We start from the raw sequence: 26,313 nt of genomic DNA, 5'->3' as shown, positions 1-26,313 counted from the left end.
AGATGATTGAAGTGACAATTGAACTAACTGATTATCAGAATAAACAAGAGACAATCTTCTAAATGGGCATGATGATGAGGGCTAATAAAACAATGTTGGTCGTAAAGCTTTAACAGACACAGGGCCACAAGTATTTCGTGATTGTAGCTCAGTTAAATAATGAAAATCAAGGCTGTGATCTTGGTCTGCCACCTTATTTTTTTGCATCTAAAAGCCTGTGTTGATGAGTGTCGCACTGGTGACTTCAGAGGGGAGTCATTTATCTAGAAGCCTATGAAGGCATACAACTGTGATTCAAACTTGTATGAGATGGAACAGATGCTTTCTTTTTCTGGGGCTTTCACTGGGCCTATTATTGTAAGGAAAAATTGTGTTTGCAAGAACAATCATGGTTTGTAATGGCCCACATAAATGATGTACTCTTTGTGTTCAGAAGATACTGAGCATAATAAAAAATGTATCTGCTAAATGAAAAACAGAAACACTCCACATACAGAAAATGTCTTGTGTGAACTGTAAATTTGATGTTTGCCTGGAAGCGATTCATTTTCTGCTGGAATCAGTCTCCCTCTGGCATCTCTTGTGTTATTTGTGAGCGATGTTTGCCCTTGCATGCAGTTTTCACACTGACGCCCAGCAAAATGTTTTTTGTCTAATGTGAAGAACTTTGATTAAAATTGCACGTATTTTGATGGGAAAAGTGTACTTTCACCCATCCTACATCCAGTGAAGTAAACCGTGGTCACAGAATTCATCATTGCTGAAGACATGTACTTATCTTTTGCAGCAGTAGTGGTATAGTAATAGTGGTGATGGTACGAACCTTATTAAATTAAATGGAACCAGAATGCCTAGCAGAAGTGCCATTCCATGTTTGAATAGAAACCTTAAACATTCCAAGGCCTGCAGGTGAAATAATGGGATGATACGGAGGATGTTCCTATTTTGTCAGCTAAGCTGTGTTGATGCTCCAACTCACTTACAATGAAGGAGACTCCATTTGCGGGAAATGGAGACCCCTGGGCTATAATAATCAATCTGATCATTACTGAAAAATATGCACAATTGGGCCTTTTCCTGTATTCAGTTTATGTACTCAAATGTTGAATTACTCATTACAGAAACTGAAAAGTTAGAACCAAAATTTTAATTCATTAATAAATGCAGTAGTGCAGTGTGCCTATAATACATCAAGTAGCCACAGCACATTACAAAAGGCCAAATTAAGAATACCAAGCCCTAATCCCAAAGGACCACACAACATCTAGCCCTCAAAGTGCATGACCTAAAATGAGGTTAACCTCTCCCAAACTAACATTTCTTTTATAACGTTACAGATGAAGAGAGTACACAATTTCCAGGCATGTTTATACTGAGCAAGGTAGCACTAAAATATTACTTGACTATTGACCCAGTAATGCTGCTAATTTTCAAAACACTTATTAGAAAACGACTCTCATTGACCATTAACACTACAAATAAAAAGACACTTTACAGAATGGACCTTTTCTTCACAATCATTACAACAACACAGAAACGAAGATATTAGCACATAACCTTATAATGTTGCAAAAGCACATCACTTCAGCCAAAGATGCTAATGAAAAATGTTACTTAGTGTACAAAATCAAACCGAGGCTGAAGCTGAATTTCAATGATTTTCTGAAAAGCTAAATGAAAACAATGCTTGTGCACAAAATTTAAACATGTACTTTTGAAAATGTGGCCTAGTTATGCTAAGTGAACCAACCATATGTTAATCACACTTTTTATACTGAAAATACATTTTTCACAGAAGGATAACTCCCCAGTGTAGTGTTCATGATGGTACAAAGTACATAATTGTAGCATAGCTTGTCTGTTTGTCTTAGTAATTTGCATCTGATTGGTGGTTGGTATACAAGACGTCTTAACAGGAAGACTACTAATTGCCTGGTTGACCGTGCAGGGGAAGGCCTTCCGAGTCTTGCTTTCTTTTCTGCACTAGAATGGTCCTCACACCTCAAGTTGTCCTCAAGACTTCTGCTTCTATTTAACTGTAATGCATGATGCCCTCTTTCAGTAATCTGCATAAAGTCAGTGTTGCACAGGATGGGAGGTTAGGGGGAGGGCAGGAGAATGCTGTGGAATGGACATTCATCAGTTCCTGCAAAGTTGAAGGCACTCCTAAGCCTTTACCGGATCACAAAATGGATTTAGTGAATACCAAAAAGCAATATTGCTGTGGCATACTCTCTGATCTTGAGAATCGCAGGATTTGCGATCACAAAACGGCGGAATACATCCAGCTCTCTATCCTATCACCTGCACCACAGAGGCCTTTCCTGCATCTCTGCTGAGGAACCAGTGCCCAGTAGGTTCATGTTGAGTCTAGTCTGACTTTGGCACGAGTGCTACTTTCTAGTTATGACCTCTGAAGAAGCTTTAGCTGTCTCGCCAGACTATTGATTTACACCAAAATCATATACAAAATACATACTTTGAAGGGCTTTTTGTCAGTCGACTACAAACATTGTTTTTTTATTTTGTACTTCACATTTTTCTTCCACCCACCATCGCATATTGCATAGGACAGCGGGTCAGCCTACTTTGCCCATATGCTCCCTTAATTTGCATGCCTTCCTTCAGTTTGGATGACTGTACACAACCTGTGCACATTGTTCATATCCACCTTTAAAAAGTTGCTTTAGCTTCAGTTGCAAAGTATGCTTTATTTATTTAATTTATCTTATATATATTAACTTTGAATACAGGTTATTTATTTTGCCTGCTTTGCTTTAAGAAGCACTACAAGAGAGGGGCATTGGTTAAACTCGCTTAACAGCAGCATTTGCTTGGGCAGAAGCTGAATGCTTCCCCTTAAAAGAGTGCTTGCATTACACTTTAACGTTGCACTGTTGCTAATAGCTCTTGTCTAAGTTTCTTTCATTTTTTCATTTCCCAATGTTGGTGACATGCTGGGGGTTTCTTCCCTGCAAGTAGATTTCGTGATGTATATTGTCAAGTCCTTTCCTGCACTTTTAATTGTAACAACATATTCTTGTCTTTCCACAGCTGTTGTAAAGAGCAAGCAGGATGACCTGCATAAGAAAGCACTTCATGCGCTAGAGAGGTAAGGAAGATTACATCATAAGGGCTTCTTTGTTTGTTAAAACGTATTGTGGTTCTGCCCGCACAGTATCTTTTTATTCTTTCTGTTTTCTGTTTGCAAGCCTTTCTGAATGTTTTTAATTTTCTACACAGCTATTTACATTTAAATTGCCTGCCTTTTATTCAATGGTATTATACTTTTGGCCTTGCTGTTGTAATTGTTTTATGTAACTTCCCTGGTTATATGTAATACTTAAAAATATACATAATTCATTCATTTGCAAAACATTTTGGGCCCGATGTAGGTCACCAAATACCGGTCGGTAACGGCCGAATTCGGCCGTTACCGACCGGCCGTTACCGACCGGTATTTGGTGATTGAGATGTAGGGGCCAATATTTTGCACAATCGGTAAATTTACCGAATCGGTAAATTTACCGATTCTGTAAAATACCGAAACGGTAATTTTACCGAATCGGTAAATTCCAGATGTAGTGTTGTATAGCTCCTATATATCCTTATATCGTGTTAAGTTAGCATAGGTACATTTCGGATTTAAACGCCATTTTTCCTTTCTTGCAACTTCTGCACACGACCCTTAATTGTTGACTTAGCTTTCAACCTAGTGGTTTGCCGTGGTGTATGTGAGAATAATATGTTATTGCTCTGATATCAGTTTTGTTTAATAAACCATGTCTGCACGGAGAGTGCTGAAGTTTCAGGAGCAACACGATATGGAATTGTTATGAGGTCTGATCTCCACGCCTTCATAGTCATAACACAAGTGCAGCCTTTGCCAACTTGGGCTTGAGGCGGGATTGATATTGCTTTGCACGAGAATTGTTAACACACTTGATGCGGTGCACATGCAGAGAGAGCTGGTGTATGCTGATGTGATTCCTTCATGCTAGGACACTAAGGTATGGGCCCGCCCTAAAACAACCCAAAGAGACCTTCTTAGATAATAATATAATATATGTGTTAGGGAGGGTGAGATATAAGTGTTGTTAACTCTTATTCATTACAGCATGTTAACATGCTGTCACCATTCGCTTTTTATGTCTTAGTAACTATGCTGATAATTTTGCTACTGATAATAAGTATACTTGTATTATCAAAGATACTGCGCCTGAGAAGACGGCATTAGTAAATAAACATTTCAAATGCACAAGTGTCTTCTTTACTCCATGTTCTGGTTTGTAATGATAATATAACGAAAGAGTGTTCATGAGTCCCACGTACCCTGAGGTACTGTAAGTTCATGTTCTGGTTTGTCTAAACATTGGGTGTTTGATATGTCCAATGAGACACTGTAGCTAGCTCGGTAAGGGGTGAGTTGGTTGCTAAGGTAAGTTTTGGGACACCCTAATTTGCCGAGGTTCCACTCCTCTGTGCACAGTTCTGTGTGAGTACAGAAACCCTGCAACATGGCGCCCAACGGTTTCGGTGGTCTTATATCATGACACTCGAGTAGTTTATCGTTCATGCCTTAACCCCTTCACGTCCGTTTCCGGAAAACGGGGTGTCGGTGAAACCTACCTATTTTTTGAAATAGGTCTTTATTCAAGCTTGATTCTTTCTTAAACGGTTTCTTTGAATTACTACCCAGTTGTGCTACAAAGTATTCTTTGTGTTTTCTTATTTCCAATTCTGTAATGGCGGCAGCGGTGGCTATTGCGCAGCATAGTCGCGTAGCGGTACGCAACCATCTTCAGACGTACCAAGTCCCAGTAGATGGGATGGCTGTGATTTTCGTGGTATGTGCAGATCCGGCGTTTCCTTACGAGTTGTTTTACTCTTGGGTTACGTTTCCGGCTGTGGACGCTAATTCTGGTTTGTTCCACTCCTACACCGCCTCGGATGTCCCGGCTGAATATACGCCGTACAGGGCATTGGAAATACCTATTGATCATTGGCAGCATCGAGTTTGGTTTGATGGCGCCCTCCCCCACTCTATGTCCCCTGCGAGGTTAGGCCCACTCTCAATTCCAGGTACTAATTGGCCTGCGTTGGGTGGCTTTACCCCGCACCCGAATCACGGGGCTTGCACCCTGGCAGAAATTCGCAGGCTGCATGTAGTTTCCATTTCCGTGATTCGTGCTTTAGTGCAATACATCGGTCGACATCTTCCTGGTGGTCCCCAGGGGGGTGCGGCCGCTCCCCTGGAACGAGGCGGAATGCGTCTCAATCCAGTGATGGTAAATTCGGTTTTTGGTGCGCGTCCGGTTGACAACGATGACTTCCCATTCTGGCTAGCAGAGAAGTTTGATCAACTGGAGGCGGTTTTTCCGAATTCTACTCCTGCTGATAAACATAGAATGTTGACGATTACTCTACCGAAGGATATTACTCCTGAACTTGCTGACTGTGACAGCTGGGGAAAAACATTTGCGGCAGTTTATACAAGGTGTTTCGGCACCCCGTCTATGACTGCCCTGCCTGAAATCGTTAGACGTGTTCAGAATGATCACGGTCCAGAGGCAGCGGTTGAATTGGGTATGCGCCTGTGTGGTTCTTTTGAGATTGTAAGTGATCTCATTCTCTCCAATGTTAAAGGAGATGCAGTTAACTTTCAGGTGTCGAATGCTTTGGCTGCTCTGCCCGATGCCGACAAACCCCGCCAGTTAGCAAAAATTGTGGTGGCCGCTTATAAAACGATTGGCCGCACAAGTAGGGGTCTGAAATATTTTCCAGTGAAGGAGAAAAAACAACCACAGGGACAATCTGCAGTGACAGATGCCCAGCCCAAGTCCAAGAAACAAAATTGGCCTAAAAAACAGACACAGGGGAAGCAGACAACGCAGACTCAGGGTACTTTTCCTGCAATACAAGCTCCTGCGCCACCCGAAAAAGTTTATGATTTGCGCGACCGCGCGATGATTAAATCGCCTGATCGTTTTCAGGGTTCTGATCAACGCTCTCCTCGTTCCTTTCAGGACACATCGGCCCCGAAGACCGGTGGAGGAGGAGGGGGTGGACGTGGACGTGGTGGCCAACAAGGACGTGGCCAGTCCCGCCAGACGGACGGCGCAGTGAAGCAGGAGGATTCTACGCCTAGGCGTCCGCAGTTTGCGAAAAAGAAAGTCGCAGCCTTAACAGCGCATCGATATGCCACAGATAGTGAGAACGCGGCTTCGGAATCTGACGTGGGCTCTGACCTTGCTGGACAGCGCGGCGGAGATAACCATAGTCAGAGAGGCGCTGCGTCCACTACTGAGGGTGACAGCGACTGATGTCTACGTTGTGATAGAAACGGCGGATACGAGACTTGCTCCCCCTGAAAGACTATATGAAATTGTCCTGTTAATTGAAGGTGACATACAGCGTACCGTTAAAGGTGTATTTTGGGAGAATCTGTCTTCTACATATGATATTTTACTTTCGGAGGCTGACTGGCCCCCACCTTTTGTGCTCGCGGCGCCGCGAGGGGAGGAGGTAATCCTACCCAGTTTCGCGAACACTGTCTCGAAAGAGCATGCGCAGCATTTTGCAGAAGAGTGGGCTCGGGCTCTCGCGCCGGCTCTGTACCGTAACCAATGTGGTTGGGATAAATTGTCGCCTTGCCACGAAATTCCGTTGCGGTCTCAGCCGCAGCCTCAACCTCAATATCCCATTCGGCGTGAAGCAAAATCTTCCGTCGCGGAAATCCTTGAACAATTGGAATATCAGGGAGTTATTGAAACGTGTGTGTCACCGATGAATAATCCCCTTTTTACTGTGAATAAACCTGACGGATCATATCGTTTGGTTTTGGATTACCGGCATTTAAACTCGCATTGCCGTAACTGTGCAGTACAGAATACCCACGGCTCTGCCCTAGTGGATAGTCTCGTGCGTAAGCGTTTCAAGACAACGCTTGACATATCCAATGGTTTTTATGCCCACAGATTGGACAGCTTTAGCTCCCAATGGACCAGTTTTACATGCGCTGGAGTCCAAAAGCAATTCCGGCGTCTTCCAATGGGCTACAAGAATAGTCCTGGTGTATTTACCGCTCGAATTGTCTCTATTCTGGAGGCACTCGACCCTGATGCTTTTTCGTATGTGGATGACATATATCTCACAGACGACGATATTTGGGAGCATCTGTGTCGAGTAAATTCTCTTGTTTGCAACTTCGCAGACATGGGTTACAAATTCAACTTTGCAAAATCGCACATTGCTGAACACACAGTGTTGTTTTTGGGCTATGAGCTCAACAATGAAGGTAGAGGTTTGGCTCCTCACTTCTTGGAGAAGTGCGCACATTTGCGCGCACCAACAACTCTGAAAAAATTACAATCCTTACTGGGCTTTTTGAATTTCGGCAGAACTTACATTCCGGAATATGCCCAGCGTATCAAGCCTTTGTATGCTTTGATACAACCAACTTTTTCAAAATCTTGCTGGCTGCCTGAGCATTCAGCCATTTTGCAATCCTTGCAGGCTGATCTGCTCGCTTCTAAATATTTACTGACTCGTGATAACCACACCAACCTGGTCATAAGAATAATTCCTGGGACGGTGGGTTTCACTTACCTCACTTTTAATGAAGGTGACACAGTACCTATTGCTTACAAGTCACACTTGTACACCTCGGCTGAGATGCGGTTTCCCACCATAGAAAAGGTTTTAACTGCTGTACAGATGGCTATTCTAAAGGAACGTGCTCTGTCACAGGGGAAACGCATGCTAGTGGTAACACCCTGTCCTCATTTGGAGGCAGTCACGAAAGCGAGTGTACCAAATTCAAAAGCTTTGCACCCTCGGTGGATTCAGTGGGCTGCGTCATTGTCATCCTCGGATGTCATGTTTATTTTTGACGCTTCCTTACGGTCGCAGGAGTACTTGCAGTATGAATTCGTTCATCCTGCTCCTCTGGCGATGCGACCTTTGGAGGACTTCCATTGCATCATTTACACTGATGGGTCGGCGCAGGTTGCGCATGGCTCTAAACATGCCTACGTTTCCGCATGCGCCATTGTGGTCGGTGCTATGTTGAATGATGAGTTCATTTCCAGGGAGGTACACACGTTGCCCCTGGGCGATTGCACCGCACAATTGGCAGAGCTTTGTGCTCTCTTACTAGCTTTGGAGTACGCAGATCCAAGTGTTACTACTCTAATTGTAAGTGATTCTTACTACTGTGTCCAGTCTTACAATGAAAACTTGTTCTTTTGGATTCAAAATGATTTTCATGATTCCAAGGGTAGCACAATAAAACATAAAAAGATCTGGGTTCGAGTGGCAGAGCTTAAGGCTATGTTGCCACTCGTTTATGTGATTCATACTCTCGGTCATCAGCGCGTGGGAGTTCACGCTGTTGGCAACTCGCTTGCTGATGAAGCAGCGAAATCAGCAGTATCTACATACTTAGTTGCAGCAGTTACTAGGTCTAAAACCAAGATTGATAGCGACATCTTGGCAGCGATTGCTGCCTCTGAGAAGGGAAGTAAACATCCTTCGGGATTCCCTTCGAAGTATAAATACCACTTAAGTCCCGAAAAGGTTCCTTTTGTGACAATTCCTGATGTTGGGGAACGGCTGATTCCCAACTCTGATCGCAGAACAGACTTGATTACAGCGGCTCATGAAGGTGTGGCGTCTGCGCATGCGGGCGTCTCAGCCACTGTAACGCAACTACAACAACGTTTCTGGTGGCGGGGACTGTACAAACAGACGCGTGATTATGTCCTTCTTTGTGACATATGCCAGCAGATTAAACCTTCAACTGCTACGCGTCCGCCTCAGACTCAGTTGTACATTTCTAATAAACCACTAGGCTGTGTTTATTTAGATCACTGCGGTCCATTTTCATCTGATACTGCGTATAAATACATCTTAGTAGCAGTTGACTCATGCACACGCTTTGTGTGGTTATGGCCACATCGCAGCGCTGATTCCCGGACTGTCATCAGAGATTTGCGTATCTTTATAGGGATTTTTGCCTGTGGTACCTTCCATTCGGATCAGGGTCCGGCTTTCGCCTCTAAGGCGTATAAGGATGCCATGACTTCGATGGGGGTCCAAGTCAAGTTTTCGTCACCCTACAGACCCGAGGGTAATAGTGTAGTTGAACGAATGAACCGTGATTTAAAGCAATCTTTGACAGCCCGAGTTATAGGCACTGGCAGAAATTGGCTGGCTCACCTCTATGGCGTGCAGCGTGCTCTTAATAATCTCCCTAGAAGGTCTCTGGGTGGGCGGACCCCATACGAAATGCTCTTTGGCATCAAGATGTTCGTCCCTGACCTTGACGGTCTAGACTCGGTGGTTCGCGCCACTTCCTTTGACGCAGATGAACATTGCAATGTTTTACAGAATCTACAAAAGACGAGAGACACTCTTGCAAAGGAACATTTGCCCTCCACGTCGGATGATGCGTTGCAGATCCCGGTAGTTGGCTGGCTACCCCAAGTTGGAGAACTGGTTCGAGAGAAGATCGACAACAAGAAAGAGTTTGGTCCCTCCTATCGAGCTCCGGTCCCAGTGCTTGGAGTGAAGGGCACAAGAACAGTCATTTTACCACCACTTCCAGGTCGTAAGGAAAACAGGTTTATTTCTATTGACAATGTCAAGATACACAGAGTGGCCGATTCTTCTTAGCATGACACCGGCTGTTTCCTGTCCTTCCATTGTGAGAAATTCAATTATGCCCACTGCTTATAATAATGAACCTGAGGTGGCCATCGATTTACCTGCTGTTTCCACTCCATTATTGACTACTTTACCAGGAACTAACCTTGATGAGACAGACTATACATACCCCACTGATTTGTCCATGCCTGACCTGCAAGCTCGTTTAGCCACGGAATCCAGGTTTTCATTTGACTCTGCTTCCCTTGCCTCGAAAAAACCCTCTATAATTGCATTATATGCTAGCCTGTTTAAAAAACATTTTTTGATACCTCCTTGGATATACATTTGGCTGGTCCTTTTTTCAGTTTACCTTTTTATGTCAATTGGTTTTGTGTTTTATTTTTTTCGGATTATGAATGGACACTATGTCGAGGAGAGAACTTGCATTACTCATTTGAATGGAACTTTGGCCCCACTTTCCTCTTCACATTCTACACACAGATTAAAAAGAGACTTGACTTTGGTTAACATCACAGCGTGGCCTGTTCTGGATGGAATCGCGTGGGATGCAGTTCGTTTTCAGATTCATGGTCCAACGGAAGTCGTTAATGTCCCTAATGTACTAAGAGTTAATATGGGGGATGTGGTGAAACAAAACATTCGTTCTGATGATTGGGATGTTAATGCTGTGGAAAGTTTGTTTTCTGATTTGAAATATTATGCTGCTTTTGATGCTGAGGATTTATATTTAGAATCTGCTAATTATGGTGAATTGTTCTGTTACCAACATTATGGCAATCACTTCTTACACAAGACATCTTCCCGAAGGGATGCGGTTAATTTTACTCAGTGGGAACATTGCCCAGCACCAACACAAGGGAGTTCAGAAACGTTTCTTAAAAAGTATACTTATTTCACTGACTTTAATCAGTCCAATCCGGAGTCCTTTTATTTTAAATTTCACAAACAGCCACTGTCCAAGGTTCGACTTACAAATACAAAATTGTTATATTCAAGGGCCTTCCTGGATCAATTAGTTACTGGAGGGTATGAGTTATGGAAGGATACCATAGACCTTAAATCAGTTTGGGGCTCAAGGGCCTGGCAGGTACAAGGCGCTGAGGCTTTGCACCGTGCATGTCTCATCCCAAATCATATGTGGTTTTTAAATGAAACCATTTCCCAGACCACGTGCTTTGGATTGGCTACATCTAAAAGGTTAAACACCCCGTCTTTCCCGGAGTTGGAGGAATATGAGAATTGGAGTAATTTTACTAAATTGTCCATTAGAGATATACAGGCTCTGCTTCTGAATTCCTCCTTTAACATTTCCAGTATGAATCCCAAGGGTTGGCTGCTTTGGCACCGTGGTGCTGATTCTTGCCAAAAGAGATTTTTAAATATAACTGACGGTTTTAAGACTGTTAGATCTGATCCCCGTTTTGATTTGAGTCATACTGTCACCTCTTACTCTGTTGGCAAGTTGTGTCAAGCTTGGCTGAAACATTCAACTTTACCTGCGGTTAAGTATCACCTTTCCAAACTGAATGCAGACGTGGATTTGAATGATTTCATTAAGGGCCCAGCTAGTGGCAGGTCGAAAAGGTGGTTATATGGTGTTTACAATGAAATTTGGAAACTCTCACAGATTGAGGCTGCTTCACGCCTTAGGGCTATTGATCAGGCAAATCTTGAGAAAGTGCTTGCAGTGGTTGACAATAGCATTAACGTGCTTTCCTCTAGAATTTACACATTAGATAATATTGTGTCGTCTGTTGTTGATATTGTGCATGATGAAGTGTCTGTATTATACCATGGTCAAAATCAATTACGTTCAATCATGCAGTTTGCATGGACACTACAGACTCTAAAAATGGGTAGAGTTCCCTGGGGATACATGAACGTTTCCTCTTTATTTGCACCATTTAATTTGACAGACAAACAACGCTTGCTTTCAATGCGTGATGCTTCCTTTTCTATGCTCCATATTGAAAGATTGGAATCTTTACCTTTTTCTGTGGCAGAGACCACTGCTGCTACGTGGCTTATCCACGGTTTAATAACGCTGCCTTTTTCTTTATATAAGTTTTCAAATTGTATGAAATATGTGCCAATAGGTCGTTTTGAACCCTTAGGTAGCGGTTTTCTTCATGAGGTCTGGTCACTCCCATACACATACAGATGTTTCAAGGATGAACAAGAGGTTTATCTAACAGGGGATGAGTGTACTGAGACGCCAGATCATTCTTTAATGTGCAGACACATACAGTTACACGGTTCATGTAACAAGGACCGACCGAATATGGCTTGCGTTTTACAGGGCACGCCAGTTCCTGCTATCATCCCCACGTTTAAATTGTTAGAGAATGGTAGTTATTTAATGCTCAATAATGAAAACTGTTGTGGTTTAATTAAAGGTATAGCTTTCATAGTAACGGTTAGTGAGCGAGTTATTTGCTGCAGAAATGTTCTTTATCCTCCCACACGTGAACATAGGGAGTCTTCCATTTGGCCACAGATACCGACCTTGGGAGCAGAATTCAGCGGCATGGCTAGAATAAGAGCTCTATTGTCCCAGAAAGAGGTGGCCTTGAGCTCGGCCCGTGAAACTTTCGTGCTTCACATTGCTAACACCCGTACGGAGGTTCAGGCTCTTTTAAACACTGATTTGCCTTTGCATTTCGGAGCCATGGTCCGTTCTATCTTTAACGCATCCTCCACAACGGGCCTAGCACATTTTTTTAAAGTTGTTAGCGGTGGTCTCGTGACTTCCTTTGAGAAGATTTTTGGAGTCATCCCTGCCTTCTTCCATTCTATTTTTTCATCCTTATTTGGAGGGTTCCCGTTTTTACTTGCTTTAGCGGCTGGCGCATTGGTGGTTTTCTGCCTTTTTAAATATGGATGCCCTTCCTGTGCAAGACCACGCTCAGCTGCTACTGACGCGGTTTCGCAACCGCATGCTTGATTATTATGGCACACTGCCGTTGGCGACTCTAAGCACGGCGTTTGGATTATCTTTTCGGTTCTCCTATTTCACCTGTGTCCAGCCTGTATTTCACTGCCTGACCTGTGATTTCCTTTGGGCCATTGATTTGTGTCTCTGCGGACCAATATCTTCTGACGTCGATTTTGATCAACTGATGAGTCCTATCATTGCTCACGAGTTGGTTTGTTCTGACGAAAGGATTATGGCCTTGGCGGTGGCACATGGACTAATGGGTCCCTGGGATGTGTTGTCGGCAGCGCAAAATTTCTTGGAACGGAGTTTTCTTGACAACCCACCGAGCTGTCCTCTGATGGTTATAGAGGATGCGGTGCTGGAAGATCACGTATGTTCCTTTCATCTTTTAAATTGGATGGCTGAACTGTTTTCGGATGAGGACAGTGACTTCCTCCTGGAGGCTGTTGCAGCTTACTTTTCATATACAGTCTTATCATAGACACTGCCTCAAATTGACATGCTGATTGATAGCATTTCCTTGATTTTATTGACTTTTGGTCAAGACATTTTATTTTTTGCTTGCCTATTGGCTTGAGCCACATTATACTTGTGGGCTATTTTTTAGCATTAGTTTTTATAATTGAATTTTTATTCATGCTCTTTTATAAATGGATTCTGCTCTCATGTGATGGCACTTCTGTTATCTTATTTAGTCCGTTCTCGGATCATGGGGGGGTGTTGTATAGCTCCTATATATCCTTATATCGTGTTAAGTTAGCATAGGTACATTTCGGATTTAAACGCCATTTTTCCTTTCTTGCAACTTCTGCACACGACCCTTAATTGTTGACTTAGCTTTCAACCTAGTGGTTTGCCGTGGTGTATGTGAGAATAATATGTTATTGCTCTGATATCAGTTTTGTTTAATAAACCATGTCTGCACGGAGAGTGCTGAAGTTTCAGGAGCAACACGATATGGAATTGTTATGAGGTCTGATCTCCACGCCTTCATAGTCATAACACAAGTGCAGCCTTTGCCAACTTGGGCTTGAGGCGGGATTGATATTGCTTTGCACGAGAATTGTTAACACACTTGATGCGGTGCACATGCAGAGAGAGCTGGTGTATGCTGATGTGATTCCTTCATGCTAGGACACTAAGGTATGGGCCCGCCCTAAAACAACCCAAAGAGACCTTCTTAGATAATAATATAATATATGTGTTAGGGAGGGTGAGATATAAGTGTTGTTAACTCTTATTCATTACAGCATGTTAACATGCTGTCACCATTCGCTTTTTATGTCTTAGTAACTATGCTGATAATTTTGCTACTGATAATAAGTATACTTGTATTATCAAAGATACTGCGCCTGAGAAGACGGCATTAGTAAATAAACATTTCAAATGCACAAGTGTCTTCTTTACTCCATGTTCTGGTTTGTAATGATAATATAACGAAAGAGTGTTCATGAGTCCCACGTACCCTGAGGTACTGTAAGTTCATGTTCTGGTTTGTCTAAACATTGGGTGTTTGATATGTCCAATGAGACACTGTAGCTAGCTCGGTAAGGGGTGAGTTGGTTGCTAAGGTAAGTTTTGGGACACCCTAATTTGCCGAGGTTCCACTCCTCTGTGCACAGTTCTGTGTGAGTACAGAAACCCTGCAACAGTAGGTAGCACTGTTTACAGTGCTACAGGCCTTCAGAATTCGGTATTTTACCACCCAATCCTATTGGGTGATAAAATACCGAATACAGGTGTACATGCACACCTGTGCATGTACACCTGTGCCATGTGACACACAGACATGCCCTTAGGGCATGTCTGTGTGCCACATGGCACACATGCCTGTACTTGGGGTGCTAGAGGGTGTCAAAGTGACACCCCCTGCACCCTTGCAGGATTCGGTATTTACCGAATCGGTAAATACCGATTCAGTATTTCCCATTGATTCCTATGGGCTGCAAGGCCCATAGGAATCAATGGGAAATAGCGATTCGGTATTTACCGATTCGGTAAATACCGACTCGTACAGATTCGGTAATTTTTTACCTACATATGCCTGCTTCAGATTTACCGACTCTTAAATACCGAATCGGTATGATTCGGTATTTAAGAGTCAGTAAATCTGAATTACCTACATCGGGCCCTTGATTTATTATTTTGTCAATTTTACAAATTGTGAATTTACAAATATCAACTTTTTTTTTAAACACAAAGCTAAATCAACTGAAGTTTCAAGATCCCCGTTCTTATCCACCTGAAGTGCCCACTTCTAAACACTTATTACAATTATATAAAAACGTACCTGTCTGATACCAGTTCTTCGTCCTTTGCCTTTATTATTATTTCACTATTCTCACCTCAAACATTTATGACAAAGACAACGTTTACATGAACAGTGGTCGTCTCTCTTTTCCATGCCCTACCATGTTGGCCTGGAAATACTAGTACAATTGTTTTCTTTGCACTCGCGATATCTTTATCTGCTTGCTTTGGTACTTTGTTTCCCTTAGACGTTTTGCTTTTTATCACTTATGTGTGTATTTTATAGACGTGGACAATTTATTTCCGCTGTCATTCTCCTTTGTTCTTGTGCTCTCTGCTGGGTCTTTTGTATCCTGTTAGAGTTGTCTTTTATACTTTCCATCGCCTGTTATCGGCATGCTGTTGTCCTTGTGTCATGTTTAGTTTTATCGTCTGATATCTAAGTCTGTTGTCTGTCAGCATCGTGTTCTTCACAGAGCAGGCTAACTGGGGATTTAATGGTGAATGGGCTGGACCTGTAGGGAGAAGTGACACCGTTTTTTTTTTAGAGATTTTGACCATATAACAATGCCTGCAATAATGCAGGCCTGATACATTTATTTCTATAAAGAATGTGGTAGAACTCGAGCATTGGAGGTGGCCCACAGCTGTGAGTGTCAACACTGCAATGGCAGTTGTTTGTGTCACTACAAGAGTGGCAGCTCGTAAGTGCCAGTTGGTTAGTGTGAGTGTCAATTCAACTGCTGTGAAAGCCAGTGCGTTGCAATTATAAAGCTCAATAGCTCTTGAGGAGCACGGGTACAAATGTATTAAACTTGATGATAATGCATTTATGACTGTGTAAGCACCATTCAGCTTCTTCAACTTCTTCATATTCTGCAATTCGTCACAACTACAGATAGATAATATTTTCTTTATAGGCATAAGGTTTGTGTCTTCTGCATACTTCACCTCTGTTGCTTGATTTCTTTAAAAGCAGCAGGTTCACCATTGTAAGATCCGTTAATAGGGAAAATTAAGGCATCCTTCAGGAGGAGGATTTTTTTCTTTTTCAGATCAGAACAAAATCTTATGTCTTCCAGATTTTTTGCTTTTTAGTTAAGTGTTTTTTTAGGAAACATTTTCATTATTTTCTTAATAGTATATGTTGTTGAAATTCTCAAAAAGGAATATTTTTTTCTACCAACATTTCATGTCTCACTGCCCACTACATTTTCAAATCTGAGCTCAAATCCTTCTTATTCATTTATTTAGTTTCGATTTTTATTTAGCGTGAACTTGGCCCGAGGTCATCAGAGCACTTTACAGGATTTGTTTATACAGCGACTGCAGGAGATATAAAAGAGGAAGATGCATACAGGGGATGTACTACAAGTAGGAAGCATATAGTAATGCACAATATAAAACAAATATTATAGCACATACTGGCCTGAAGGCGTCAGAGAGACTACAGGAGATATAAAACAGTAGGATGAATATAGGGGATATAATACAAGTAGGAAGCATACAGTGATGCCGGAGTTGTACAGCGATTGAAGGAGATATAAAATAGTAGGATGGATACTGGAGATATAATACAAAGGCTAAATATATAGTAAGAATACAGGAGAGAATTGTCAATGCAGTTCTAAGGTAGTTACAGGAGATTGAAGCATGGGCCATGGAATCATAGGTCTGGATGGAACTGTTTGTTCTGAAGTCGGGATGAGAGCTGGGTGGGAAGAATTTATTTAGGAGGGAGGGTTTAGGTATTTGTTAAGAAGAGATAATTTGAGAATGTTCCTGAAGTGTAGCTAAGATTGGTTGCCAACTAGTTCTTTTGGAAGGGCCTTCTAAAATCTGGGTGCATTTCCTGAGACTGAGTAAGTGCAAGATTTATTGGTCTTGAATCTAGGGGATATCAAGGGAAGGGTGATAGCGCTTAGAAGGGGTCTGATTTGACCCACTCTTGAGTGTTTGTTGGTGAGGTCAGTTGGTTTTCCAGATTTGAGGGCTTTGTGAGTTATGCAGCCTGTTTTGAATATCCTTCTCACTTCAATTGGTAGCCAATTGAGTTTCTTAAGTGTCGAAGTGAATTGTCATGTTGTGTCTCTCCAGAGACAAGTTTGGCTGCTGAGTTGGACTTCACTGGAAAGAGGTGTATTTTTGGGTTGCTGGTGATCATTGCTTTGCCGTAGTCCAGTTTGGAGAGGACTAGGGATTTTGTTACAGTCTTCAAGTCTTCAAGGGGAATAAATGGTTTGATTTCTTTAAGGTGTTTTAGCGTGCAGGAGGCACTTTTTGTTGAGGCATTGATGTGGTCTTTCATGTTTAGGTTTTTGTCAAGAGTGATCCAAAGGGATTAAACAGAGTTGAAGATAGATAGTTTACAGTTTAGTGCAGTTAGGTTGTCGAGCCAGTTATGGATATGGTATGGGCTAGTGTTTGGCTGGATGAGAAGTTTAGCTTTGTTGAGGTTGAGCTTTAGGGGGTTGTTGGTCAGCAAAGTTTGTATCCGGTAGAGAGTGTGGTTTATGAGTTGGATTTCTTTAGATTATGAGATTTTGATGTAGATGTGGGTGTCATCAACGTAAAGGTGGTAGGCAGTCCTGCCGTGTTTTATGGTCAGTGCAAGGGGTTCCATGTAGATGTTGATCAAGGCAGGGGATAGGAGTGAGCCTTGGTGGAACATTTTGGTTGACTAGTGCTGCTGGTGATGTGGAATTATTTATTTTGATAGGTAGAAGTTTTCGCTCAGGTATGATGGGAACCATTGCATGACAATACTGCTGATGCCAGCACGTTCTGAGAAGGTATTTAGAATAAAGTTGTGGTCGACAATATCAGAAGCCGAGGAGGTTTCCAGGAGGATTAGGAGGCAAGCGTCACAATCATTGAGGGATTTGTGTGGATCATCAGTGATGTTCAGGATTTCAGTCTCTGTACTGCAGCCTTCCCTGAAGGTATCATGCATGTTGTATTTTTCAATGTGTTTGTTTAGCTGGGAGAGCATGTGTTTTTCCATGATTTTGGCAAGGAGAGGGAGGTTGGTTATGGATCTGTAGTTTTTGAGGTCATTTGGGTCGGCGTCTGGCTTTTTTTCGTTGGGGGGGTTGATTTGGATGGGTTCAAGAGAAGCCGGCATGGAGCTGCTGGATAGGCAGGAGTTGACAATTTGAGTCCAAGTTGAAGTGATGATGTCTTGAGATTTACTAATTACTAAATCATTATTTGCTAAATGCATTACTTATTTCAGCACATTATCCTTCCTACATTCCTTATCCTATTCCTCCCCACTAATAGTTGAAATGCCATCATCACACTCCAACACATCCTGGCAATCATTTCACTCATTCCTGTAACACTCTTATAATTGTAATGTCATTCGTGATAAAAAAGCTGCAAATACATTTTGCTTCCAAAGTACATAAACCAAACATATACATGAAATCTTGCAAGTGAGTAGAAAAGTAGCAAATTGGTGGAGAAACATTCATCATTCTTTCTGTGGTAAGTACTTTAGTCAAAGGTTTATAGCTACAATGCAGCTCAAATGGTTTTCCCCCAAAAATTACCTAAATACTCCATAGCCCACACACATGCCAATGCTTCATGCTGTATGACAGATAACTTTTCTTCTGCAGGTGACAATGACCATAGAGCGAAAGCTACACTGTATCCATCCTCTTTAACATCAAGTTGGGAGAACATCACTCCCAATCCATTAGTGCTTGCATCAATGGTCAAAATGCTATCTGCCTGTGGGTCAAATCCTCACTTACTTACAGTATACAAATGACTTCTTTTTGGGCAATTGTCTAATGTGGTATGTCTTCTCTGAGAATCCCTTCATATATTTAGCATACAATTCTACTAAAATGATTTGATTTCATCCTTGTTATTAGGAGATGACTAAATGGCTTCTACAAACTTACACTTTGGTTTTATATCATGTCTAATAATTTCATATTCAAGATATGTCACCATATCAATAGCAAAAGTACATTTTAAAATTCAACATGTAGACATTTAAATTCTAACATTTTCAAAACTTAGTGCAACTTCTTGTCACGTTCTTCTGTATTTTTACCCATCACCAAAATGTAATCTTGGAAGAGCATAACATCACAGAGTTTCCCAAAAAGCTGAATCATTAATCGCTGAAACACAGCTGCTGCTGAAGCCAACCCAAAGGGCATCCTTTTGAATTGGAAACATCCCTCCGGAGTGATGAAAGTGGTAAATCTGCAGCACTTCTTTTTTAATCTGACCAGATGGTTAGTCGCAAATAGATCCTTTTGTCAATGCCAGCATTTCATTAATACGTGGAAGTGGAAATCTATCCACTAGAATGTTGTTGTTAAGATAGGGAATGTCAACACAGAGTCTGACTATGCCATTGGCTTTTCTGGCCACAACCAAAGGTGATCCAATCCAAAGTGTTCACAGGTTCAATTATATCCTGTTGCACCAGTCTCTTTAATTCTTTAGGGACCTCTTCTCAACAACATAGGGATATTCCTCACCTATGAACTTTAGAACAGCATTGTCTTTTAGTATGATTCTGCGTTCAAATCCGTGTAAGTCCCTTTTTGTCTGTACTGAAAACTGGTAGAGAACATCCTCCAACATATCTTGCTACTGTCTCATCTTAGTCTACAATCAAAACGTTTTCTTTGTTTTTAGGACCCAAAACAACGTGAAGATTTCCTTCATCTGTCCAATCTAGAGCAGGTGGACCTTTTTTCACAACATAAAGCTTTCCAAATGTCTTCCTGTTTTTGAATCTAAACATCAGATTCCTATATCCAAGAATGTGAATAGTTTCTACACTATATATTTGCGGATTAATGTCCAGTTCCAAAACATTTTCCCAAATTTGTATTACAATTTCTTTTTTTCACAGCTCTTTATCAAAATAGTGTATGAGGAACCATAATCTGCAACTACATGTAATCATGCTCCACCCATAGTCATACTGCATACTGTTTAATTCCTCTTAGTTGCATTATTCATATTAAGCAATAAATGATAAAGCTCTGCTCTTGGGCACCGCAGGCCTTGGCTTCGATAAACGGCTCACTATTACTTCGATTCCCTTCATTCAACCTGACCCTTGTCATGACTTTGGGGTGGTCAAGAGCACTTTGATACTGGATTCTGGATCTAATTTATTGGTTAATGCCTCTACATTTGCTGAGGACCCGCTGGTGTGTAATGATGCCATCAAGGATGGTTCCAGGTACAATGTTGACACCTTCAATTCCTTGACTTGGGATCCGGGTGTTGAAAGGACAGTGTTAGGAACAGTCATTGTGGACCCTGTCAACCCCCGCCGGAATTTACTCCTAGAACTGAGCCATTTAGTACCACTCAAAGTGACGCTTTGACAAGAAAGAATAATGCTGTCACAAAATGCTATGGTGGTATAGCCTTTATTTCTTGGAATGTGGTGGGGTTATGCTCTAAAATATGTAATTCTGAATTGTTCTCTTTTATAGATCCCTTTGATGTCATTTGTTGCCAAGAAACTTGGATTTTGACAATGTTATAATAGATGGGTTTAGAACCTTTTGTTCCACAGCGGTCCCTTCCAGTGCTGGCAGGGTTATGGGAGGTCTGGCTGTTCTCATATCAACTAAACTTAGGAATGTATCTGGTACATAGTTAAACACAAGCCCCCATTATCAGATCCTGAAGCTTTCCTCTACAACGGAATTTAATATACTCTTAGTAAATTTCTATTACAATTATTATACTTCTCAACCTTTGACTATTATAGTATTGATGATTTGGTATCTGCTATTGCATGTCTAATGTATAAAGAGTGCAATTGTACTCATTGTAAAATGGGGCAAGGTTTCCTGGAAGACTTTGTGGGGCTAGCTCCTATCATGCTACAGACCAAAATATGGTTGTCTCTGGATTTGAAATTCACATGTGATATTGTTGAAGATTGCCTGAAACAAAGTAATGTGCAGTACATTCTGTGGTTAAGCTATGTTAAATCATCCCTGTAAGATTGTGCGTTGACTGACTTATGGGCAAATGCAGATAAAATCAGCACTCTTAACAAGGCACAGATTAAATTGAAGGTTTTTGAATGCAAAGAATAGTTCAGATGGGAAAAAGCTATTGACATGATATCAGTCCAACACTACATATCACTTTCAATGTGCAATGGCATGGAGCCCTACTTTTTGTGGATTAAGGCCCCTCAACAATAATTTCATTTTTCGTGGATTAAATATTTAGGGGCATTTCCGGTCACAGGAACCTGGTTTGCTTCTTTGCCGACTAGCCCTTGTGATGGGATTTCCCGCCAAACTACTAAACACTTTGTTATTTTGCCCGCTTTATGCAGTTTACAGATCCTGATTTTTACGTCTTATCCTTAAAGGGAGGTCTAACTCGCACCAAGAGGGTTTGATTTTCTTACAGCACCTTGATTCACCATTGATTTGCTTTGCTTTGGTGTTTTAAAATTTATTATTCAGGCCCTGATTTTAAGAAAAGGGTACACATCATGAATTTAAGCCAGCGATGATATACTGTATGTTTTATTTTCATCTGATACTTAATTGGTGCTTTTTTAAACGTTTAAATTGTTGCATTTAAACAGTTCCTTTATGAGCTTTTATGGTCGTATACTTGACTGAATAAAGATTTATTGATTGATTGAATATTAAGTACAACACATTCTTTGACCTTTAGATCATCACCCTTTAGCATCACGGCATCATCCTCCTCATTTAAAGATACCTCAGAATCATTTTTCAGATAAAGTAGTTTGATATTTTTCTTCCAGTGCACTTTCGCAAAATAATGCACAATGCCACAAATGTTGCATTGTTATCTAATGGAGGGGCGCATTTTGCTGAATGCAAGATGGCCAATGGCATCACATCTGAAACATCTTGGAATCTTTTCTGTCCCTCCCAAGCACTCTCTTCTGACTCCTCACAGTGTTTATACACCACACATGAGTGCCGAAGTGCTCACAGTGCCGAAGTGCCACACTGAAGTACGCAAGCCCATGAACACTTCCCAATTGAATGACACTTTTAGACAGGTGACTGACCACATATAATCACATGTGCGTCGCTTTTGTGTACTTTCAAGCAATCTCCCAGCACCACAGATCCGCTGTAACTAGACTTGTTGCGTCATCAAGCATTAATGCAGACGGTGCACAGACATAATATCGACTCCAAAATATCGTTTGGACAGAATATCGAGTCAAAAATATCGTTTGGACAAAATATCGACAGGACAGAATATAGACAGCCAAAATATCGTTTTTAAGGTAAGTGAAGTAATATCGACTGTAAATAATATAGAAAGTGAAAATATGTAAGTATATAATATAGATAGTAAAAAAAATCGGTTTTATTTTTAGGGTTCAGGGTCAGTTTTGGGTAAAGAGGTATTTTTAGGGTTCAGGGTCAGTTTTCAGTTTTTGGGTAAAGGGGTATTTTTAGGGTTCAGGGTCAGTTTTCGGTTTTTGGGTAAAGGGGTATTTTTAGGGTTCAGGGTCAGTTTTCAGTTTTTGGGTAAAGGGGTATTTTTAGGGTTTAGGGTCAGTTTTCAGTTTTTGGGTAAAGGGGTATTTTTAGGGTTTAGGGTCAGTTTTTGGGTAAAGGGGTATTTTTAGGGTTCAGGGTCAGTTTGGGGTTTTTGGGTAAAGGGGTATTTTTAGGGTTCAGGGTCAGTTTTCAGTTTTTGGGTATTATTTTATTATATTTTGTTACTATATATATATGTTTTAATAAATATGAAATAAAAAAATATTTATGTAACTTTCATTAATTATTTAATTATTATAAGTTAATTTAAGTAATTTTAAGTATATTTTAGTAATTAATTATTAATATTAATTTAATTTAACACTGTTTTTAGTAAATACGATATTTTTTACAACTATATTTTTGTAAACAATATTTTTAACTCGATATTTTTGTACTTACCTGTTTGTAGATAGAAACTCGATATTTTGACTGTCGATATTTTGTCAACGATATTTTTGATGGTCGATATTCTGTCCCTCGATATTATTTCAGTGATCCATGCAGACAATGGGCTCGCTGACACCACCGTTCAGTGTTAATCCCATTTTTCCAAGATACGTGTTGAGCCAACAATATTTTAAAACTGTAGTAAAGTGCAGTTGTACGTCAGCTTTTCAAATAAGATTAACCAGGATTCCTTCAGTTTACTCCTAATTCACTTGAATAAATCTTCACAATCTTATGGACCTTACCGGATGTGGTACATTTCCAGGTCATTTTATACTCATTGCCAAATTTGTAGAATATATGTAGATTAAATGTACTGCCAAAACTCTTACTCAGTTGCAGTTCAAGTATTTTATCAAACAACGACCTGGAAACGGTAGCGGTCTTCACTCCTCGTCTCACGTCATTCTAAAACCCCGGTACAGGTTCTAACATACTGGAACAAACCATTCCCTAGTCACAACAGAGTGCTAGTGGTAATGTTTTACCCAGTAAAATACGTGATGTGGATGTAGCTCAATCATGCAATGAAACCATATGCCAGCCTCATAGTCTTTGCTTAAAGAAGGAGCACTCATTGTGGTAAACAACCTTTACAACGAAACTTTTACAACGCACTACCATTACAACGCGGTCATTACAACGCAAACTATTACAACGCATTGCGCAGGGGGGCGCTCTAGGATAGGGAATAGGTTAATTTACTATCCAATAACCTTCCCTAGTGTCCACGGGGACTGGAGTTGGAATAGTAAATTAAACTATTCACTATCCAACACCCAAAAGCACTATGCGTTGTAATGGATTGCGATGTAAAAACCGCGTTGTAAAGGCAGGCGTTGTAATAGCCTGCGTTGTAACGTCATACATCCCTCATTGCGTTTGCTTGCCAATCACTAAGAATAATTTTCAATTCCTGTAGTCAAACCGCAGTGTTGTGACTGGAGATATGTCGTTTTGTTTAACAGTTCTTAAGCAGGTTTCCATTTTCTTAGCATCTGTTGTCCTAAATTGTTCCTGTAATGAATACATGGAATTTAGGCGCCAATAAACGCATCCTTTTGCACTGGAAGGAGAGGAGCTCTTAAAGCCATTTTATGCAGAATAATCTATTTATGTATTCAATGTAAGAGCTTCTGCACTGAGTCAGAGTCTACTTTGCATTATGTAAACTGTTGAAATCCTTTGTGTGCAGGTTCACTTTCTGACAGGAGTGACCTGGACTTGTTAATGGATGGATAACTCATGAATAGCCAAGCAAATCTGCTCCAAGTGTTTACTTGTCATTCTAGGCGAATGTATTTAGATGCAAAAAACTGGGACTTTGGTCAGAAATGTTACCCTGGCCTCAGAATCTCTTTTGCAGAGCAACAGTTCCAGACTGTAAAAAGGAGGTGCAATATGGAAAGTATAGGTAAAGTTGCGTTTGTCACAACAGAAAACTTGAGAACATTTTCTGGTTTGAATACTAACTAGCCTAAGAAGTTTGAGGGGTTGTATAGTTTTGTATTTATATACAGATTTGTAGAGTGTGAAGGAGGGCAATGGAGTGTACCAAAGAGAACAAAAATGGCAGACTCCAACAAACGAGTAGACATAAGTGACTAGTGACAGATTAAACAAATATTTTAATAAGAGTCGATAGTGTATTTTGTAATTATTTAATCAACACCTCAATTGATTATCTTTACATTAAAGATGAACCCCTTTAAAGAGTTTTATCCTGGCATCTTCATGGATATACCTTTGTCACCATTTTCGCATTGGATTTTCAAATGAACAATTGTGCACAGGTGAACTGAAGGACTATCTCCAGGGTGTCCAGGGCCTGGCCAGGCCTGCATCAGGGAAACATCAGAGGTTGGGTTAAAATAGAGGTTGAGGCAAAAGTTGAGTTGAGATAGTGTAAGAAGATCTTCCTGTGGGGTGTTTCATAGACAACGACCTTCTGGAGGTTTGCATGGTGGAGACTGTCCTGGCTTGTTACCAAGGGGGACCACCTGGAGCATCCAACAGGGCAAACGCCGAGGACAGATGCACACAAACATTTTGCTGAGGGCAGTTTGGATCTTTTTCAAGTCAAGTCAAGAATGCTTATTTTGACATTACTCTTAAAACATCATAAAACCACATTATAAAAAATCATCTTCTTAAATGTGAAAAACAATAAAAAACACTTAACACAAAAGACATAAAATTTCTACATTCTATAAAAAACTTTTAAAAAAAACCTTTTAGGAATCCGATTAAATGCTTTTAATAGCCACCTCAAATCTTCCTAAAGCCACGTCACATCCAAAAAACGCATTTCAGTTAGCAGCATTGCTGCTTGCCTCCATTCATATGTACCATATTAAAGAAAGAGTGGCTTTTGAATTGCCTTCTGAGGTGTCTGCATCTTCCAACAATCTACAAGGATGTGCAGGCAATCACACTTTACTTGTAACCCTAAAGTGCATTTCTCCTGCTCATCGAATATTGTTGCCTTCACTTTACTGCTAATGTGGCACGGGTTTAAATACCAAAATTTAATCGGAAGATCTCTTGTCTTAGTCTGTTGTTTGGTAGAGTGTCAGTATATGGAAACCACTCCTCGTTCTGCCAGCACGTTAACATGAATTGACCAGAGGATTTCACCTGAAGATACTGCAAGTCCTGTTGTCTGGCATTATTCTTTACCAAGGGCCGAAACACGTCCCTTGTGAGCCCCATCTGGAGATTCTCGTTAGAGCAATCTAAATCCAGGATTCTACATATTTTGATATTTTGCCCAGGTTTCTTTTGGCTCTCTTGGGCCACTTCAGCTCTTTGTTAAAGATCTAATTTTTACACATTGACAAGATCTTTTGCCCTTCTTCTGCCTCCAGACGTTGCCAGAATGTTACTTTATCTGCATATGCTAAGTAACTCCAGGAAGTTATTCCTGTTTCCATTCTGATTGCCTGGTACATTGCTGACCTCGGTAGCAACAGCAAGTTTTTTAGGTCTTTTCCTTCTTCATATTCCCAGTTCATTTCGCCACTTACACAAAGTAATTCAGCCCCATAATCGGATTGCGGGCAAACCATAGCCAGGTAAGCAGTCAGCACAGGCCATAAAGACATGTCTCCATAATATTTGCTGAACTTTAGGCAACTTATTGATACTAGGGTTCTTTATCCCTTCTCAATATGTTATTTCCATGTCAGACACTTTTCAAACCGGACCACTAGGTACTTACATTTATTCACCATTTCTAATTGGTTAGGCCAACAAATAACATGCAGTTTTTACAGATATTTTTCCCAAATCAATTAATCAATCAATCAAAGCATTTATATAGCGCGCTACTCACCCGGAGGGTCTCAAGGCGCTTGGGTGGTCCTCTATTGCTCGAATAGCCAGGTCTTGAGTTGCTTCCTGAAGGAGAGGTGGTCTTGGGTCAGTCGGAGGTGGATGGGGAGGGAGTTCCACGTCTTGGCA

At 41.0% G+C, this 26,313-nt stretch overlaps 1 protein-coding gene across 1 annotated transcript in view; it reads left to right on the top strand.

Annotated features, from left to right (window-relative positions):
• The window catches only part of TTC7A (tetratricopeptide repeat domain 7A), a 1,530,821-nt gene that overhangs the window by 784,961 nt on the left and 719,547 nt on the right, over window positions 1–26,313 (top strand). The window contains exon 13 of the mRNA XM_078649658.1: window positions 3,055–3,112. Coding sequence (XP_078505784.1) covers window positions 3,055–3,112 — 58 coding nt within the window. The remainder of the gene's footprint in view (window positions 1–3,054; window positions 3,113–26,313) is intronic.

The sequence above is a fragment of the Lissotriton helveticus genome, chromosome 6 (assembly GCF_964261635.1).
Source record: "Lissotriton helveticus chromosome 6, aLisHel1.1, whole genome shotgun sequence".
Lineage (NCBI taxonomy): Eukaryota > Metazoa > Chordata > Amphibia > Caudata > Salamandridae > Lissotriton > Lissotriton helveticus.
The sequence above is the reverse complement of the archived record's forward strand: the minus strand, read 5'-3'. Positions and strand labels throughout refer to the sequence as shown.